This window comes from Cardiocondyla obscurior, linkage group LG06 (assembly GCF_019399895.1).
Source record: "Cardiocondyla obscurior isolate alpha-2009 linkage group LG06, Cobs3.1, whole genome shotgun sequence".
Taxonomy (NCBI): Eukaryota; Metazoa; Arthropoda; class Insecta; order Hymenoptera; family Formicidae; genus Cardiocondyla; species Cardiocondyla obscurior.
Window position 1 is genome coordinate 9,066,249 of NC_091869.1, and position 14,896 is coordinate 9,081,144.

General features: G+C 41.3%; 3 protein-coding genes across 5 annotated transcripts in view; 2 read left to right on the forward strand and 1 right to left on the reverse strand.

Annotated features, from left to right (window-relative positions):
• Positions 1–842: 842 nt before the first annotated feature.
• LOC139103147 (coiled-coil domain-containing protein 130 homolog) lies at positions 843–2,501 on the forward strand. Its single transcript, XM_070657563.1, has 5 exons — positions 843–1,085; positions 1,202–1,517; positions 1,591–1,851; positions 1,960–2,092; positions 2,175–2,501. Exons 2-5 carry the CDS (start codon positions 1,206–1,208, stop codon positions 2,375–2,377), a joined length of 909 nt encoding a protein of 302 aa, XP_070513664.1. The 5' UTR covers positions 843–1,085; positions 1,202–1,205; the 3' UTR covers positions 2,378–2,501.
• A 75-nt stretch (positions 2,502–2,576) lies between these two features.
• On the reverse strand, positions 2,577–3,504 carry Lamtor4 (Late endosomal/lysosomal adaptor, MAPK and MTOR activator 4). Of its 3 annotated transcripts, none has more exons than XM_070657573.1 (3): positions 3,389–3,504; positions 3,110–3,184; positions 2,577–3,004 (listed from the first exon to the last, which is right to left on the reverse strand). In XM_070657573.1, the coding sequence occupies exons 2-3, from the start codon at positions 3,179–3,181 to the stop codon at positions 2,768–2,770; spliced, it is 309 nt and encodes a 102-aa protein (XP_070513674.1). In that variant the 5' UTR covers positions 3,182–3,184; positions 3,389–3,504; the 3' UTR covers positions 2,577–2,767. The 3 variants fall into 3 exon arrangements, with proteins under 3 accessions (XP_070513674.1, XP_070513673.1, XP_070513672.1); XM_070657572.1 differs by having other exon boundaries at positions 3,350–3,491; XM_070657571.1 differs by lacking the exon at positions 3,389–3,504 and adding an exon at positions 3,263–3,382.
• Positions 3,505–3,544: 40 nt separating this feature from the next.
• L (zinc finger protein Lobe) overlaps positions 3,545–14,896 on the forward strand; it is a 63,404-nt gene continuing 52,052 nt past the window's right edge. The window contains exons 1-4 of the mRNA XM_070657542.1: positions 3,545–3,888; positions 5,049–5,205; positions 12,786–12,866; positions 13,225–13,287. Coding sequence (XP_070513643.1) covers positions 5,166–5,205; positions 12,786–12,866; positions 13,225–13,287 — 184 coding nt within the window. The 5' untranslated portion in view covers positions 3,545–3,888; positions 5,049–5,165. The remainder of the gene's footprint in view (positions 3,889–5,048; positions 5,206–12,785; positions 12,867–13,224; positions 13,288–14,896) is intronic.

The window sequence follows — 14,896 nt, forward strand, 5'->3', positions numbered from 1 at the left end:
ACGTTGAATAAATTACAACTCTAATGTTTTATGTTAATTAGAAGAAATCACACGTATGCTTCGCGCGCGCTATTTTTTAATAGATCCCAATTCGTGCGCGTCATCGTAACAGGGACATTAATTGATTATAATAATTTCTATGATAATTACAATTGAGTAATTAATGGTCGACGACGTGTTGCCGGTTTAAGAGACCCAATACAAAACTACGAAAAATAATCGTGCGACTTACCAATCTGCATGAGCTTCAGCGGAGTTGTAGAGTTCTGCCGGTGACTGTAACATAAAATAAAACACATTAATGTAGACATGTTAGTATTTAAATTAATGTAAAGGTAAAGCTTTATTTTTATAAAGATTTTCTTAAAAAAGAAATTTATATTCACCTAAAAGTTGCTCCGCCGATGCATGATGCCCTTCCCGGGTCTGCTCCTCCTCTCAGATAAAAACTGTGAAGTGTTTCCTGCGCAGTTTATCGTCCTCAAATTCCTCAAAAGTCACGTAATCGAAGCAGGATGAGAATCTCGTCGGCGACGAAGAAGACGGGCCGGGTGCAGATCTCATGCTCTCGAGTTTGATCTGAAATTTGAGTTTCTGCAAGATTTCGATTCGAATAAAGAACGAGGCAACTCACTTTCATTTACTCGATCGGATGTCGGTGCATAAACAACGACGGGGTTCCGTGAAGAATACTGCGGTTCGTAGGACTTCCAGGACGAGGCAAGACTTAGGTACAGGACGATCGTGCAATTAGGTCGTGTAGACTCCTCGCGATCAAGCGATCATTAATCACGGGTGCTCAGTTAAAAATGGGTACTCAGTTTGCCCTCCGCGACAGTAACGCCGTGTATTGGGATCTCTTAGAATTACTGTTGTATTTTAACCTATAAAAAGTACGTAACATCGACGATCAAATAGAAAAAGAGGATTGTGCCTTATATTCTAAATAGGACGGACGCACATTAAAAAAGAAAGAACATCGACGACATCGACATCAGACGAGTTTAGATCCAGCACAGTTCGTCTGAATTAATTCGAAATTGTTTTAAGACGTTGCTTTGTACCTTCTGTAAAAAATAATTAAGGTACAGTAATACGATTTATTGTATTAATAATTAACACAGGGTACAATTAGAAAGTACAAAGTGTTAGAAAGTAACTGTTATTACACATAATTGTTATGATTGAATTAATTTTGCAGAACAATGGGAGAACGTAAGGGAACGAATTTGTACTACCCACCGGACTATGATCCTCGTGCCGGTGGGCTCAACAAATTTCAGGGCACCCATGCATTGCGAGAACGAGCTCGCAAGATTCACATGGGTATCTTGATTATAAGATTTGAAATGCCTTATAATATTTGGTGCGATGGATGTGGAAATCACATTGGCATGGGTGTTAGATATAATGCAGAGAAAAAAAAAATTGGAATGTATTATAGCACTCCCCTTTATCAATTTCGCATGAAGTGTCATCTTTGTGACAATCACTTTGAGATAAAAACAGACCCAGCTGTAAGTTACATCTGATAATGTAGGTGGAATATATATTTTTTCACTTATTAACATTTTTTATTATCTTTTTTAGAACTTGGATTATGTCATTGTAAGTGGTGCAAGACGTCAGGAAAATCGATGGGACCCCAAGCAGAATGAACAAGTAGTACCCGAAACAAAAGAAGTATCTTGTAGATTATATGATGATGCAATGTATAAGTTGGAACATGGGGTGGAAGATAAAAAAGTAGCAAAGTCACGAGATTCAGCACTTGAAGGTGCAATAGCATTGAATGAGAGCATCTGGAAAGATGACTACAGTTCAAACTGTGCAGTGAGAGCCTTATTTAGGGTAAATTATTATTTTTATAATTTATTTTTTATTTCTTTTTGTAAAATATATTTAAATCTGTTGAAAATACTTCTATTATATCATTAACTTATATCTTTTATATTGCAGGAAAAGAAAAATGAGCTCAAAAAGAAGCAAGCTGAAGATCATGCATTATTAAAAAAGACTGGACTTGATATTGAATTGGTAAACGAACATGTGGACGATATTAAACTTGCCAAGTTACTCACTTGCAAAAAAGGTATTTATTCTGCATTAAAAAGAACTAAAGTACACATTTTTAATTATATTTGTATATGTACATTAATTTTTTATTTGTTTAGGTGCAAAGAAAAAAAAAAGCACAGAATTAAAACAGTTGGTTTCAATTGTGCGATCTAAAAATAAAAAAAAATTATTATCTTTAAATGATCGATTAAAACCAAAAAATCAGGAATCGCCAAAAGTACAGGAAATAATAAGCAACGCTACTACATCCAAATCTTTGGTTAATTATGATAGTTCTAGTACCGATAGCGATACATAGAACTTTATATATCTTTCAAAGCGATATGTACATATTTGTAAATAAAATGCTAAAAATGCAATTCCTCAACTTATACACGGGATATTAGGAGCAATATATATCAGACTACAAAAATTTTTTGATGAAAAATATATTTTAAGAATAACTATAATTCTAAAATTACATATTGGAAGAATATTTTACTCAAAAGATCGAAATATCGAAGCTATCATATACAGAGGTGTGTATTTTTTCCTAAAACTACATTGTACAAATTTTATTCGTAAAATTCTATATTTTTATCAACAACAATGAACATAGATCTCTTACGATCGAAGACATTGAACTTGTGTCAAATATCAAAGCCTATAAGTACATTTATTGTTTTATGAATATTATGTTGAGTTTTATCTAAAGATCAATTGCAGGTTCGGTGATTGCTGTGGTTGGAGATGGAAGTTTCCTTTTTACCACGTAAATCTTTTTATTAGAGAGACATATGATGTAGCAATGGTCCTTATATTTTATCGATATCTTCTCAAAGGAATCATGTAAAGGAAATGCTTTGGAATCAACTTTGTTTGTCAGCATGACCAAACTGCTGATAATATTTGCCACTCGCTCGTCATTTTCCAAATCTCCTCCAGACTGTAAAGCAAACAAAACAAAAATTATATTTTTTGCTACGAAAACAAAAAGGGTGAAAACAACTAAGGACAAACAAAAAGACTAAGGGATTAAGAAGCTTCTTACTGTTAATACAGCTCCATCCTCGGTTAACACCAAGTATCCAGTTTGATCAGGTATACGCTCTAACGCCAGCATGTTCTGCAAACCAGAGATGAATTATTTCTCGATTGACATGAAAGTTAAACAAATATGAAGAGAGAAAAGTAATCAAATTACAAAAATTAAGAGAGTATGCATATATTGGGACAATGTTAACCTGTGCAACGAAAGGAAACTATGAAAAATGAAAACTCTTTGGCTTACGTGTGATGATAGCGTCAACAAGTGAAATGTCATGCATACGAGAGATCAAGATAAGTGTGTACACGTTCCGATCCTGATGGTATTGATGAGATAATATTAAAGGCGTCAATATTGCGTCCACTTAAAACGTGTCACCGTGAACTATTGCCCTCTCGCGGCTATTGTGAGTATCGGTAGCCAATTTGCAAATGGCCGCTAGTCATCGGAAGTGTCACTAACGGATAGGACGCGTTCGAATTGTTCCACGAATTTTGTTTGCAAAAATGAATCTTGCACGCGATAACTCATCAAAAATTACCATCACGTTAGTAACATTACGCTCAGTATCGCGTGTGATTACCGTGGAACGTCAGCTGACATTCTCTGTGCGTGAAATAAACCGAAATCGTGTCTAAGCCTGTGCGTGCCAAAGGACCGCCAAGATTCTGGCAATTCAACAGTAGACGGCCGCAGATGTGGAGTTACCTGAATATTTTGCGGCCCAAACGTTTTACCAGGACGCCCGATCCGTCGGAGCAGCAGATCGACCGATTTATGTGGTAAATATACAGTTTTATAACTAACGCGACAGATTCATAAACTGCACTCCGTACGATCGTACAGCGTCATTAGCATGTAGCGAGTATACAGTTTTACCACGCGACAGATTTATCAACTCCACTCCGTGCGATTGTATAACGTCACAGGCATCGGACATTTTTCTAAAGACGTATTCTAAATCGACGAAATTAATATCTTAATCTTTACTGCTGAATGTTAAACAAAGACGAAATGTATCACTTTTTACGAGCCGTGACATATAAAAATGCTCGAGCAGTAAGCTTTAAAAATTCCGTATGGATAAAATTTTTTAATTTTACGTGCTACTCCACTTTCTTTAGAAAGTCTATTTTCTTAAAGCAATAACGAAGTTTGTCTTGAAAAAGTTAAGACTTTAACGATTAACGTTACGCGGCGGATTAATATTTATCGCGAAAATTAACACGTCGTTTACGAAGAGTAATTAGAAGAGAGCTTTCCACCCTTGCTCCGTTCGCTCCGTCGATGCGTTATCATATTCCGTTACCTTTCTATCAACGATAAAGTAGAAATCTGATCGATATATCGTACTTTGCGCGGCACGTTTATGCAAGCAATACAATTGTCCATGTTCAGTAGAAAAAAAGCTACTTTTAATTACCGTAGAATTTAGAAGAACACACGCTTATCAGACTTGTAATTTTTACCAGAGTTACTTAACTGTTAGTCTTATCGGGAAACGCAGCGATTATTTATCGAAGAAGCCGTAATCGGTCAGAAAAAAAGGATGGCACGCACGCTCTTAGGTCCCAGTCGAAAATATCGAATTAAAAAGCGTGACGCGTGTCGCACGCTTGCGCGCCGCTCGCGCCAGTGGTTCTCCGCGTCCGCGCCTCTGCGGGCGCGACGCGGCCGCGTCATTCGTCGCGCGTCCTCCGAGCGCGGCTGTCCGCATTCGCACCCGCACCCTCGCTCGCAGACGAGGTGCGCCTGTTCCCTTACGCCCTTCAAACGCGCCGCAGACCACGTGGCTACGCGCGCCCGTGTCTCGATCCCCGAAACCGCGGCGCGCGCGAACCTTCGAAGCTGATGCGCGCTCCCCTCGTCTCTCGCGGTTTCGCGCTCGCGATCCTCGCAGGCAAAATTGTCGACGGAGAAATAGAAAAAGTCACGTTTACAGTAGACCTGGCGAAATACTAAGTTTTCCCGGCGTGGTGCGAGTGATATGCCAGCGAGGAACGGCTATTGATCCCCCGTGCCTCCCGTCCACGTCGCAGGTGCGTGCCAGTGCAGTGATATGTCTAGAAGGAAGCAGGCGAAGCCTCGATCTCTTAAACGTAAGTCAAGGTTTCACATGACATTATTCCGAGTATATTACATTTGCCGTTGAACGCGTCCGGAAATCGACGAGAAGCGTTAACGATCGAGCGCGCGATGAAAACGGGTTAACGCGTATACTTATTCGTCATTTTATTTATCGCTGCTCAAGAAATATCTTAATAATATTTAATTCATTTATATTCGACGCGGTTTTATAATTAATTTAAGAATTAATTTCTTTTTTTTTCTTTTTCTTTTTTTTTTTGTGTTAGACTATTTTCTATTCTCGCTAATTTGCAAACCTTGACTGCAAGATTTATGAGTCAAAGTAAATTAAAATACGTCGTGCGTCTATTGCGGTGCTTTTAACCTCGACGTAACGAAAATATAGTTGACGATAATGCTAGAAATTCTTTCGATTTATCGCGTGAAAGAAGGGGAGAATATGGCGTAGGAAAGAGGGAAGTTTGCGCGGTAAATGCGAAAGGGGAAAAATCAAAATGAAACAAATGGAAGAATCTACCGTCCCTAGGTGACGGCGGCTTTACGGAATGAACGTTCATGAGCTCTCACATTTGTGTCGCAAAGACACGCGAATAATAGCAAAGTTCGTCGCAAGGTGTTCGTCCATGTGAAGGCGTCGTTGTATGTTCGAAGGGGAGGGGGGGAAACGAAAAAGAAGTCTTGGCTAAAAGGGTGCTTCGTGAAACTTCCAGACACGTGCAGCCGTGCCCCGACATAAAAGTAACGAACGATACGAGTGCCAAAAGCCGCTATTGTTGCAGAAAGTCTACCGTAACGCTGTAGTAATTACAAAAACGACCGAATTATCCAAGTAACTTTAAAACTTGAAAATTCTACTGTTTTTAACGATTGCACATTTGCATTCCGCTATCGTACGTTATGCTGTTATATTTTATTTTAGCACTACGCAGAATGAAGCGTTTGTAACGTAATTAAAAACCGGGCAGGTAAATAATTCAAAGAAGAATTTTCTAATACAAAGCGAGGGAAAAATAAAATTGCCGCTGCAATATTCCGAGAGGATGTTAGATTATTAGAATAGGTCGGAAGCGTACGTACAATCGAATAACTGAAATACGTTTGTAATATAAAAAAAATAAAAAAAAAAATAAGGGAAATAGACAGGTGAGATGAGGAAGACGAATAGGGAAAAAAATAAGCGAATCGTGAATGCGAGATAAAGGCCAAGAAAAATGTAAAGAGCGAGACAAAATAGATATAGAAGGAGAAAATACGCGAGGAAGGAAACGTGTGCTCGGAGGGAGAGAGAGGGTTGAGGGTTGATCAAACGCGGATAAGGGTGGAGAAGAAGGACGGAACGTCTCACTATGAAGGGTGAAAAGAGAAGGGACGAATGAGAGAAAGGCAGAGCAGGACACCGGCAGACGTGAACGGTTGGAGGTAGAAAGAGAGGCGATAGGTACGGGATAGATATATAGAGAGGAAGACAGAGGGAGAGGAGAGTCAGTAGTCAGCCAGGATGGAATTAGGTGGAAGCCCGCGGGAGACTGGCGCTTGTCCCTGGGGAATCCCCGGCCTCTGTAATCACCAGTTCGCCTATCCTATCCAATTCTGGTCGCACTCCTCTCGTCCTCCTCGTCCTGCATCTCCTTTCGCGCGCTCATCTCGCTCCTCCAGCTTTCCGACCTCTTTCTCCATTCCCTTCCGTCTCCTTTCGCCTCTATCTGCGCCGTTTCCACTCGGAGACTTCTCTCCTCTCTTTTGAGCCCGCTTGCTCCTTCGAATCTTCCTCCGCACGCAACAGTTCTTCGTTCGTCTTATTTTTATTTTAAAATCTTTTTATTTTATATATAATTCTTTCGAGCCCCTATCGTTACAAGAAATTATTATATTCTTAAACAATGAATTAAAAAAAGTAGAATATGTAAATTCTAATTGAGACATAATTAAACAAATTTTATGAGATATAAAATCGATTTGTGAACTGCGAACGCTTTAAAAATGCGATTTACCATCCAGATCCCGCGATGACTACACGTGTAGTGCGCGGTACAACGCGGCCCTTTTTCCATCGAAATTGCAAGCGCGTCGCGATACACGTATCATTTCTCGTTTGTTGGTAGAATTGACGATTGAGCGGAAACGAAAGTTTTCACATTGCTCGTTTCGAGCCGGCCACTGTTCGGTGGCCACATCCGGATTCCAATAGCGAACGTAAAAGGCACTCGACTGCCGAAATATTGGCTCTGATTGATGATGAAGGAGTGTCGTTTCGCAAACCATGATTTAAATAGGCCGACAACTGCGATCACTAATCTTTTTCTAGCCAAGTATATTAGGTGATTTTTATACACGACCAGTCATCATTTATCAATTATATTTTCCGACTTAAATAAATTCAAAAGAAATTAATATCGGAACTACGTAGGCGGCACGGCTCTTTTGTCACTGTCATCTTTGGACTTTTCATATATTCAATATTAAGTATCACAGCGATAAAGGCTTTCCACCGCGTGACGACTAAGCTATGTCCACCTCGCGTTACAGAGTTTGCGGCTGGGCACACGTTAGCGGTAGCGCAATATAAATCGGTAGGAAAAATATCAGATGAATCGTACGCGTTTGTTAGTCCATTGCGGTAAATAAACCGTCGTCTTTTATCGGATCAAGCCGACTGCCATCGCGTGGTCAGGATGTCACGAGCCAGTGGTTAGCCACGAAATAGCAACCCGGACCGATAGTATTGCCAGTGATATAGGGTGTTGCTAATTAATGCACGATAATGAACCTGTGCGAGACCGAAGCCGTATTAATGGATTCCAATGCCCTCGTCATAACGTGGACAACCGGTAGGTAGCAGTTGGACGAAGGATAATTGCGTTAATGGGAATATATCGGCTTGCATCGACAGGTTTCGAGTTATTTCGACTTGCATTTCAAAGATTGTTTAAAATCGTAGAAGATAACGAAAAACACGCGAAACGTGTTAATCAATATTTTTTTTTTTCGCGGACTTAAATAAATTAAAATTATAATCTCTCTTGAATGTGATTCACATCGAATATACGCACTAAATAAATATTAAAATTAATTATTTCGAGCATATACTGTTGTTAGATAAAAAGAAAAAAGAAATTATGTAGAGAAATTAAAAAAAAAAAAAAAATTATCCAAATGCGTACGTGAATTAAAATGTTTCTTGTCGATGCTTTTACATGGACGGACACATAGTGGAGCTTTGCAATGCAACTGTGCGCACATTGTTAGAGAAATCTTAATTTATCAATCTATACAATGCGTTATTAGAGCTGCATTATATATCATATGTAAATCTGCTTGCCGGTGCGCATATGCATTTCTAACGGCAAGTATGAAGGAACGCCTAAATATGCTCGATATATAAGCGCATTATAATTGGTGAGTAGGACGCAATGACCTGAATCATGTGCATTATGCCTCAGGAACGTGATTGTAATTTGTGCGTACTCGCATAAATGCATAATTATCGTTCCGGAATTAATTTACACGCGCAGAAATGATTAACGATCCGGAGCTGGAGCGGCGCTTGCTTATCGATGATTATTATTTCCCTCCCTTTTCCTACGTTAAACATTAGAGCCGCAACGCGATTGGTTGCATCGAAGACAATTAAAGTGAAACGTGGTATGTTAAATTACGGGATTGTTCTGACCAAATTGCTTGTGAATAAAATATTTTCGTGAAAAGATTACGTTGGAGAAATATATACCGACCGCTGCGACATAGATTGCGGCGTCGATAATAATGTTATTACGTTATAAATTACGTATTAATGTTCGAGATAAATACGATATCGCTGTCGGCGTACGAAAAGACTCGGCCAAGTCTTAATTTTCTTCGGGGTCGCGGTAGTGGACTATCGGAACAGACAGGAGGCGGCCGTGCTACCGGTACAATGTAAATTTCCGGCTTAGCGTTTTAAGCCGTTTAATCGTGGCTCTTCTAAAACTTAAGCCGCTATTAGTTTTTGCAGTGACAGCACTAAGTCCTCACCGGCGGTCATAATCATTATAACGCGTCCGCTAACTCGGATTAAGTTATCGGCCTCTCGTTAAATTATTGTCTACCAAGAGCACCCTCGGCGCTTCCGGTCACGCGACTAGCAATTATACGCGGTTTTCCTATATCGTTACATTTCGATAAGTAATTCGTTCAAAATTTCGTCAAAATTTCTGTTGCTGGGATTATTTTACTTTTATTCACAAATATTTCAAAACGAGTCTGCGATTGCTTCTATTTTTTTTTTTTTCTAATTAAGTAATTCTATTTCATTTATTCCTATGATTTCGAAGTTATTTCGTAACGACCGTAACCAAAGTTATTTTACCTAGACAAATGTATTACTGAATCGTAATGCGCGTGTTGCATTAATGACAATAAATTGCTACTGAAGATTTGGAAGAGCATACGATATTACGGGAAATTGCAACGATCGTGACAAGGTTAAATTGCCCGTACGGAATTAGAAGATGGGAGATGAAGTTGGTGAACTTGGCGTGTGCGTGCTTCTTAATAGCGGGCGGTATGCGGAAGGCTGCGTACCCCGTAGGAAGGAAAGCACACGTTACAAAAGACATACTCGAGGACGCATTCCCGCGACGCGGCGGTATTCCTTTGAGGAGCGGCCACCCGTTGACAAGTCCGCAAACTTGCCGTCGCTTTTGTGGCGATGCACGTCGCGCAACGACAACGTCGATTTAAGAAATTCCCTTTCGGTACCTCTTTCAGGGAACTGCTCGCTTCAAATTATGCTTAGCAAGTAATTTGCTTAGGAATAACTTAAGATAATTGTGAGGCTGGCTAAGGTTATTACGATCAACTGACAATTGATTAAAAAAAAAATTATATATATACATTTATATAGACTAATTTTACATCAGAATTGTGTAACGCAATTGAATTTAATAATTGCGTCTCTTGTTTTTTCTTTGAAACTAAAAGTCATATTAATACTATGAAGCCAGCCTGACAAATGCGGACGAAATCGGTACGACAGGTACCAAAGGTCCTTCGCAATATTCCCAAGTCCTTAAGGAGTCAGGTGCCTCGCTGACGGCGCCGGAGGGGGCTCGACGGCGCCGTCGCCGGCGGATGCTCGCGTCCCTTGGGAGTCTGAGTCCGCGTCAGAGCTACCCTGGGTACGCGGCCCCTCGGGATTCCCCTCGACTTTCCTCCCGACAGCCCTCCCTACCTCTCGACTACCCATCGCAGCAGCAGCAGCAGCAGCGGCGGCTGCGGCGGCGGCCCTTCCCAGTGGCGGCGGCTGTCTGCCTGCCTGCTTACTTGCCTGCCTGCCTGTCACGGACTCCAAGACGTATGGCGGCTGCAACGCGGATAGAGATATCGTGCACGCCCTGAATATAAGCCCCGCAGGGCGCTCCTTTATTCGCGTCCTATCGATTAATGACTCGCGGACCTTCACTGACTCTCGCGAGGGTTGACGCGCCTCGCGGGAGGCTCCGATGCAACCGAAAGAGTTTATCGGCGGAAGACTTGAGACGTCAGGAAACGAGAAAGACATTGCCATAAAATTATTAGACCGTTGACCTTTAATTAATTAATTACTCAATTTAATGAAATAATTTGCTGCGCGACGCATGAAAAAGAAAAATTAAGTCAACCGACTAAGGTGCTAAAAAGTTTGACAAAAACGTGAGCAGCGAAGTCGCCAGCTCTGGAAATTCTTAGGAATCAAGATAAAACGTTATTATTTGGAAGACGCGATATACTTCCACCACGGGAAGCATTATCGAGAGACTAGGGCATCGTGACTCGAATGATCCTCCTAGAAGGGGTTAAGCCGCAATATGCAGTTATCTTGCTCGGCGTGCATGCCGAAGCCATAATAACACATCCGTTTAACGTTAGCCACGGAGCTCGGGACCGAGATTGCAACCTGTATTTTCGTGAGTTTACCTTCTTCGTCTCCCTCGCGCGGCCACCTTCGCCGACCATCTTGAGAATAGCGTCGTCTAGGCTGGGCCGTATTACGTTCGCTTGTTGCAGAACGACGTACGCGCGTTATAGATACCCACGTCGTACGTGCGGAAAGGGTGCCCTCGAGCCGACACAACCGATCCCACCCTCCGCTTTTACGATTATTGTCATAAAATCTCGAACCGTCTCATCGTCAAATTGTTTACGATGTTTTGTGGTAAATTGAATACGTCGACGTGAGTGGCACGATCAATTTCGTGCCCCGCTAAACATCTCTAATAGAAAAAAAAAATTTTTTAAGCGAGACCATAAGCACTTACTTCTTTAAAAGTATTTCTCGTTGCCGTAAATAATTTTTGCGCTCCTAAAGGAATTTAATTAATTATCCACGGACATGCGTCTCACCTCGCACCTGAGACAATTAATGAAATCAACCAAAACTTGTCGAAAGTCCTCGCTTACACGATGATGGATGAACCATTAACCGTCGTGATATCGTACCGGTAACGCAAACCGCGTTTCGGCGTGAGACACGCCTGACAGCTGACAGAGTTCGTAGGGCGTCGAGGTGCACGATCGAAGGACCCGGTACCTTCTCGTCGTGTCTTCTGGAATATTTAAGCCCTCGTCTGTAGATTTGACGTCGCTCCTCGTTTGACGTTTAACTGCGCGCTTGAACCAACGTTTAAGTCGCAATTAAATTAAAATTAATTTGCGCCTGCTTATTATTATTACTATTAGACTTATTAAAATTTTTTTTATAATATCTCGATGTTCGTAGCATTAGGTACGCGCGAGAAACCTTATTACGGTGAAACTTAATACTTTAATTTGTTAATTTATTACTTTGATATTATAAATATGTACTTAACTGTGCGATTATTTGTAAAGCGTTGACAAATGTTTTTACATATTTTCATAAATGTAGCGTTGCGGGTAATTCGCGTTCGAACAAAATCACTCGACAATTAGCAAAAACCGTTCATGCGGCTTGTTAGCATAACTAATCGTTAACGGTGACAAGCGTGTGGGCGAAGAGTCGACAGCGCGGTGGAACAAGAGGTGTAATTACAATTTTAACGCCTTCGAAAGCTCACGCGGCGCTCAATTGCCGGAGTGGCAAGTTTACGGCGTAAATACGTTTTCCGCAACGATGAAAAAGCGAATCAGATCCGCGAGAGGAGGGCTCGGGCGGCGGTAGGAGACCATGCGAAATAACAAACGACCTGTTGGCCGTACGGGCGAGGGTGTAATTTTTAAGTTTAATTCTGCGGTCCCGCGTGACAAACGGGTGATGGAGCCGCCGCTGCCCTGCGCCCACCGACCGGACATATTTTACAGCGAAAAACAACGATCCGTTCGTTTCGTTTTTAATGACGCGCGGCGAATGATTTCCGCGACTAGATGGCTTTGTTTACAACAAGTTTAAAAACGATTATTACGCGATAACGAATTGGGGAAAAAAAAAAAAGAAAAAAACTAAGGGAAAAAAAAGAAAAAAAATTTGCGCAACGAGATTTAAAGCAGAGCCGTCTTGCCTTTGTGTCGTGCGTACTTTGCGGCAGCTGCGGATCCCGCTCTTTACCGGCGATATGCAAATGTAATAGAATTAACAGTGGCTTCTCCCTCTGTGCAGGGGACGAAGAGTGGGACGACGATAACGAGCAGAATGTCCTGGAGGCGGCCGAACAGAATAACGAAACGACGGCGATTAAGCGTGAGTGTTATTTGTTAGACTGCCAGCTCTCGTGGACTTTTCTTTAGCATTTACGTACAACAGGTGGCAACGTTTGCACAAGTGAATCATGCCGAATAGTTATAGAATAAGCGAAACATATTAATCCGCGTTTTGTATAATAAAAATTAGTAAAGTCGTAAAACGGAACACGCGATGAAAATTACATTTGCGATCGCGAAGTTCATTTATCGTTAGCCGACGGAATATTTGTAACGTCGTAATCAATATCGATTGGAACAATTTTATCAATCACGTTTTTAATTATAATTGACGTTAAATAAATTAAAATTAATTATTTCAAACGGAATACATATAACCGTATGATTATATGTTTCAGAAGACGACGAGGAGGAAGAGGAAGAGGAGGAGCTGCAACGAGCATTCAGCCGTCAATCAGAAGGTAAGAAATAAAACATATTGCAAACGAAATATCACAGCTTTTCGCTTTTATTTGAGTTTCAATTATAATACTTAATTATCGTGAGATTTGAATAACTTTCTTTCTTTTTTTTTTGTTTTTTTTTCAAATATTTTTTTTCGCAATTTCTGATAATGATATTTCCCAAACGTTTCGCGCGACGTAATCTCTTTTTATCAAAATGTACGGTACAGTCGATCGCTTGGCGCAATGAGAGCCGTCCCGCGAGCACAAAACTGGCCTCCTTTGCGTAACAATGCGAAGAAATTGCGAGAGAAAGAGCAAGAGAAAGTTGCACAGTGCATTCTGGTACATTACTCGAATTGCCCTACGGGCACGCAACAATGCGTCGCGATGCATTGTCATTGTTGTTCGAAGGTGTTCAAGAAGCGCGATCCCGCCATAAATCCCATGAATATGGGATTCCTTGGTCCCTTGGGGAATGCACGGCACGTACCTATCCCAAGCATGAGTACATGTGCATCGAACAATACCGACATCGCGCATATTTCGCCTCTTTCCCGCGTGCGGATGATGAGGTGCGCGTCAGCTTTTTGTCGACAGAATGACGGGGTTTTAACCCCTCGTTGGTCACGCGGCTGTACGCGAATACGTGTACGCTCGATTATTTTATCGACATTTGTGGTCAATGAAAAATACGGAAAATGCATTTTGCGACGTACTTCTCGCCGTCGCGAAATATTACAACGGTCTTTTTCTAACGGAGCGGTTAAATGTTAGAGGCTTGTCGTTGAACATTTCTTATTAATTCGTTTTTTTTTTATTTCTTTTTTATTTTTTTATTTTTTTTTGTTACTTTTATTGTTGCTTGATTGTCCTCTTCACTGCGACTAATTCGATTGAAAGTAGGAAAAAAATTCCCGTCATTCAAACACATTTCGCTGCGATTTAATTTTCTGCCGCAAATAAATTTTGTATTTTCGCCCGCGAGGGTAGCCGGCAGATTAACCGGACTCTGTATCTCTCTCGCGACGTCTACTTTTCGTTTCTTCCGCAGTCTCCCGACAGTTTCTATCTCAACTATTTTTGCGCTAAGTAAAATTTCCGCGTCCCCCGTGTGCGCGCGGCATGTGCCCTACGGTACCGCCCTTGTTACGTAACTAGCGAAACTGTCTCGAAAGATTCGTACCTTTCCCAAGTATCCAGCAGTTTTCCTCCCCGAGGAGGCCAGGAAGATCAAACCTTTATCCGCTCCCCCGTACGGCACGATTATTATTTCAGGTTACCTTTCGCAAAGTGTACTTGCGCGCGCGCTTTATACTCGAAGGCTTGGAGGAGCTCGCGGAGAACGAGGTTGCTTCCCGCAGGAGGCGGCCCGCACTCCCACGGGAGATGCCTCGTCCGTCTGCTTACCTGAAAACATCGGGCTTCCTTCGCTTCTTTAATGCTCCGTGTACCCACGCCGCTCATTAAACCATTGGGACATCGTTATTTTCCCTCCTTCTTTTCTCCTCGTTTCTCAACCCACCGAACACTAATACTTTCGCTCGCAATGATCAGCCAACATTTTTTTTTTTTTTTTAAACCTACCTTTCGTAGCTTCTTTAAGCTTTAAGCTTTTAGAAACATT

Bases quoted from the DNA above. Each gene is read 5' to 3' on its own strand.
- LOC139103147 (XM_070657563.1), top strand. From the start codon at position 1,206: ATGGGAGAACGTAAGGGAACGAATTTGTACTACCCACCGGACTATGAT. The intron at 1,518-1,590 runs GTAAGTTACATC...TATCTTTTTTAG, and splicing joins AGATAAAAACAGACCCAGCT to AACTTGGATTATGTCATTGT. The intron at 2,093-2,174 runs GTATTTATTCTG...TTATTTGTTTAG, and splicing joins GTTACTCACTTGCAAAAAAG to GTGCAAAGAAAAAAAAAAGC.
- Lamtor4 (XM_070657571.1), bottom strand. From the start codon at position 3,382: ATGACATTTCACTTGTTGACGCTATCATCACACGTAAGCCAAAGAGTT. The intron at 3,185-3,262 runs GTAATTTGATTA...TCTGGTTTGCAG, and splicing joins TGCATACTCTCTTAATTTTT to AACATGCTGGCGTTAGAGCG. The intron at 3,005-3,109 runs GTAAGAAGCTTC...TTTGCTTTACAG, and splicing joins AGGATGGAGCTGTATTAACA to TCTGGAGGAGATTTGGAAAA.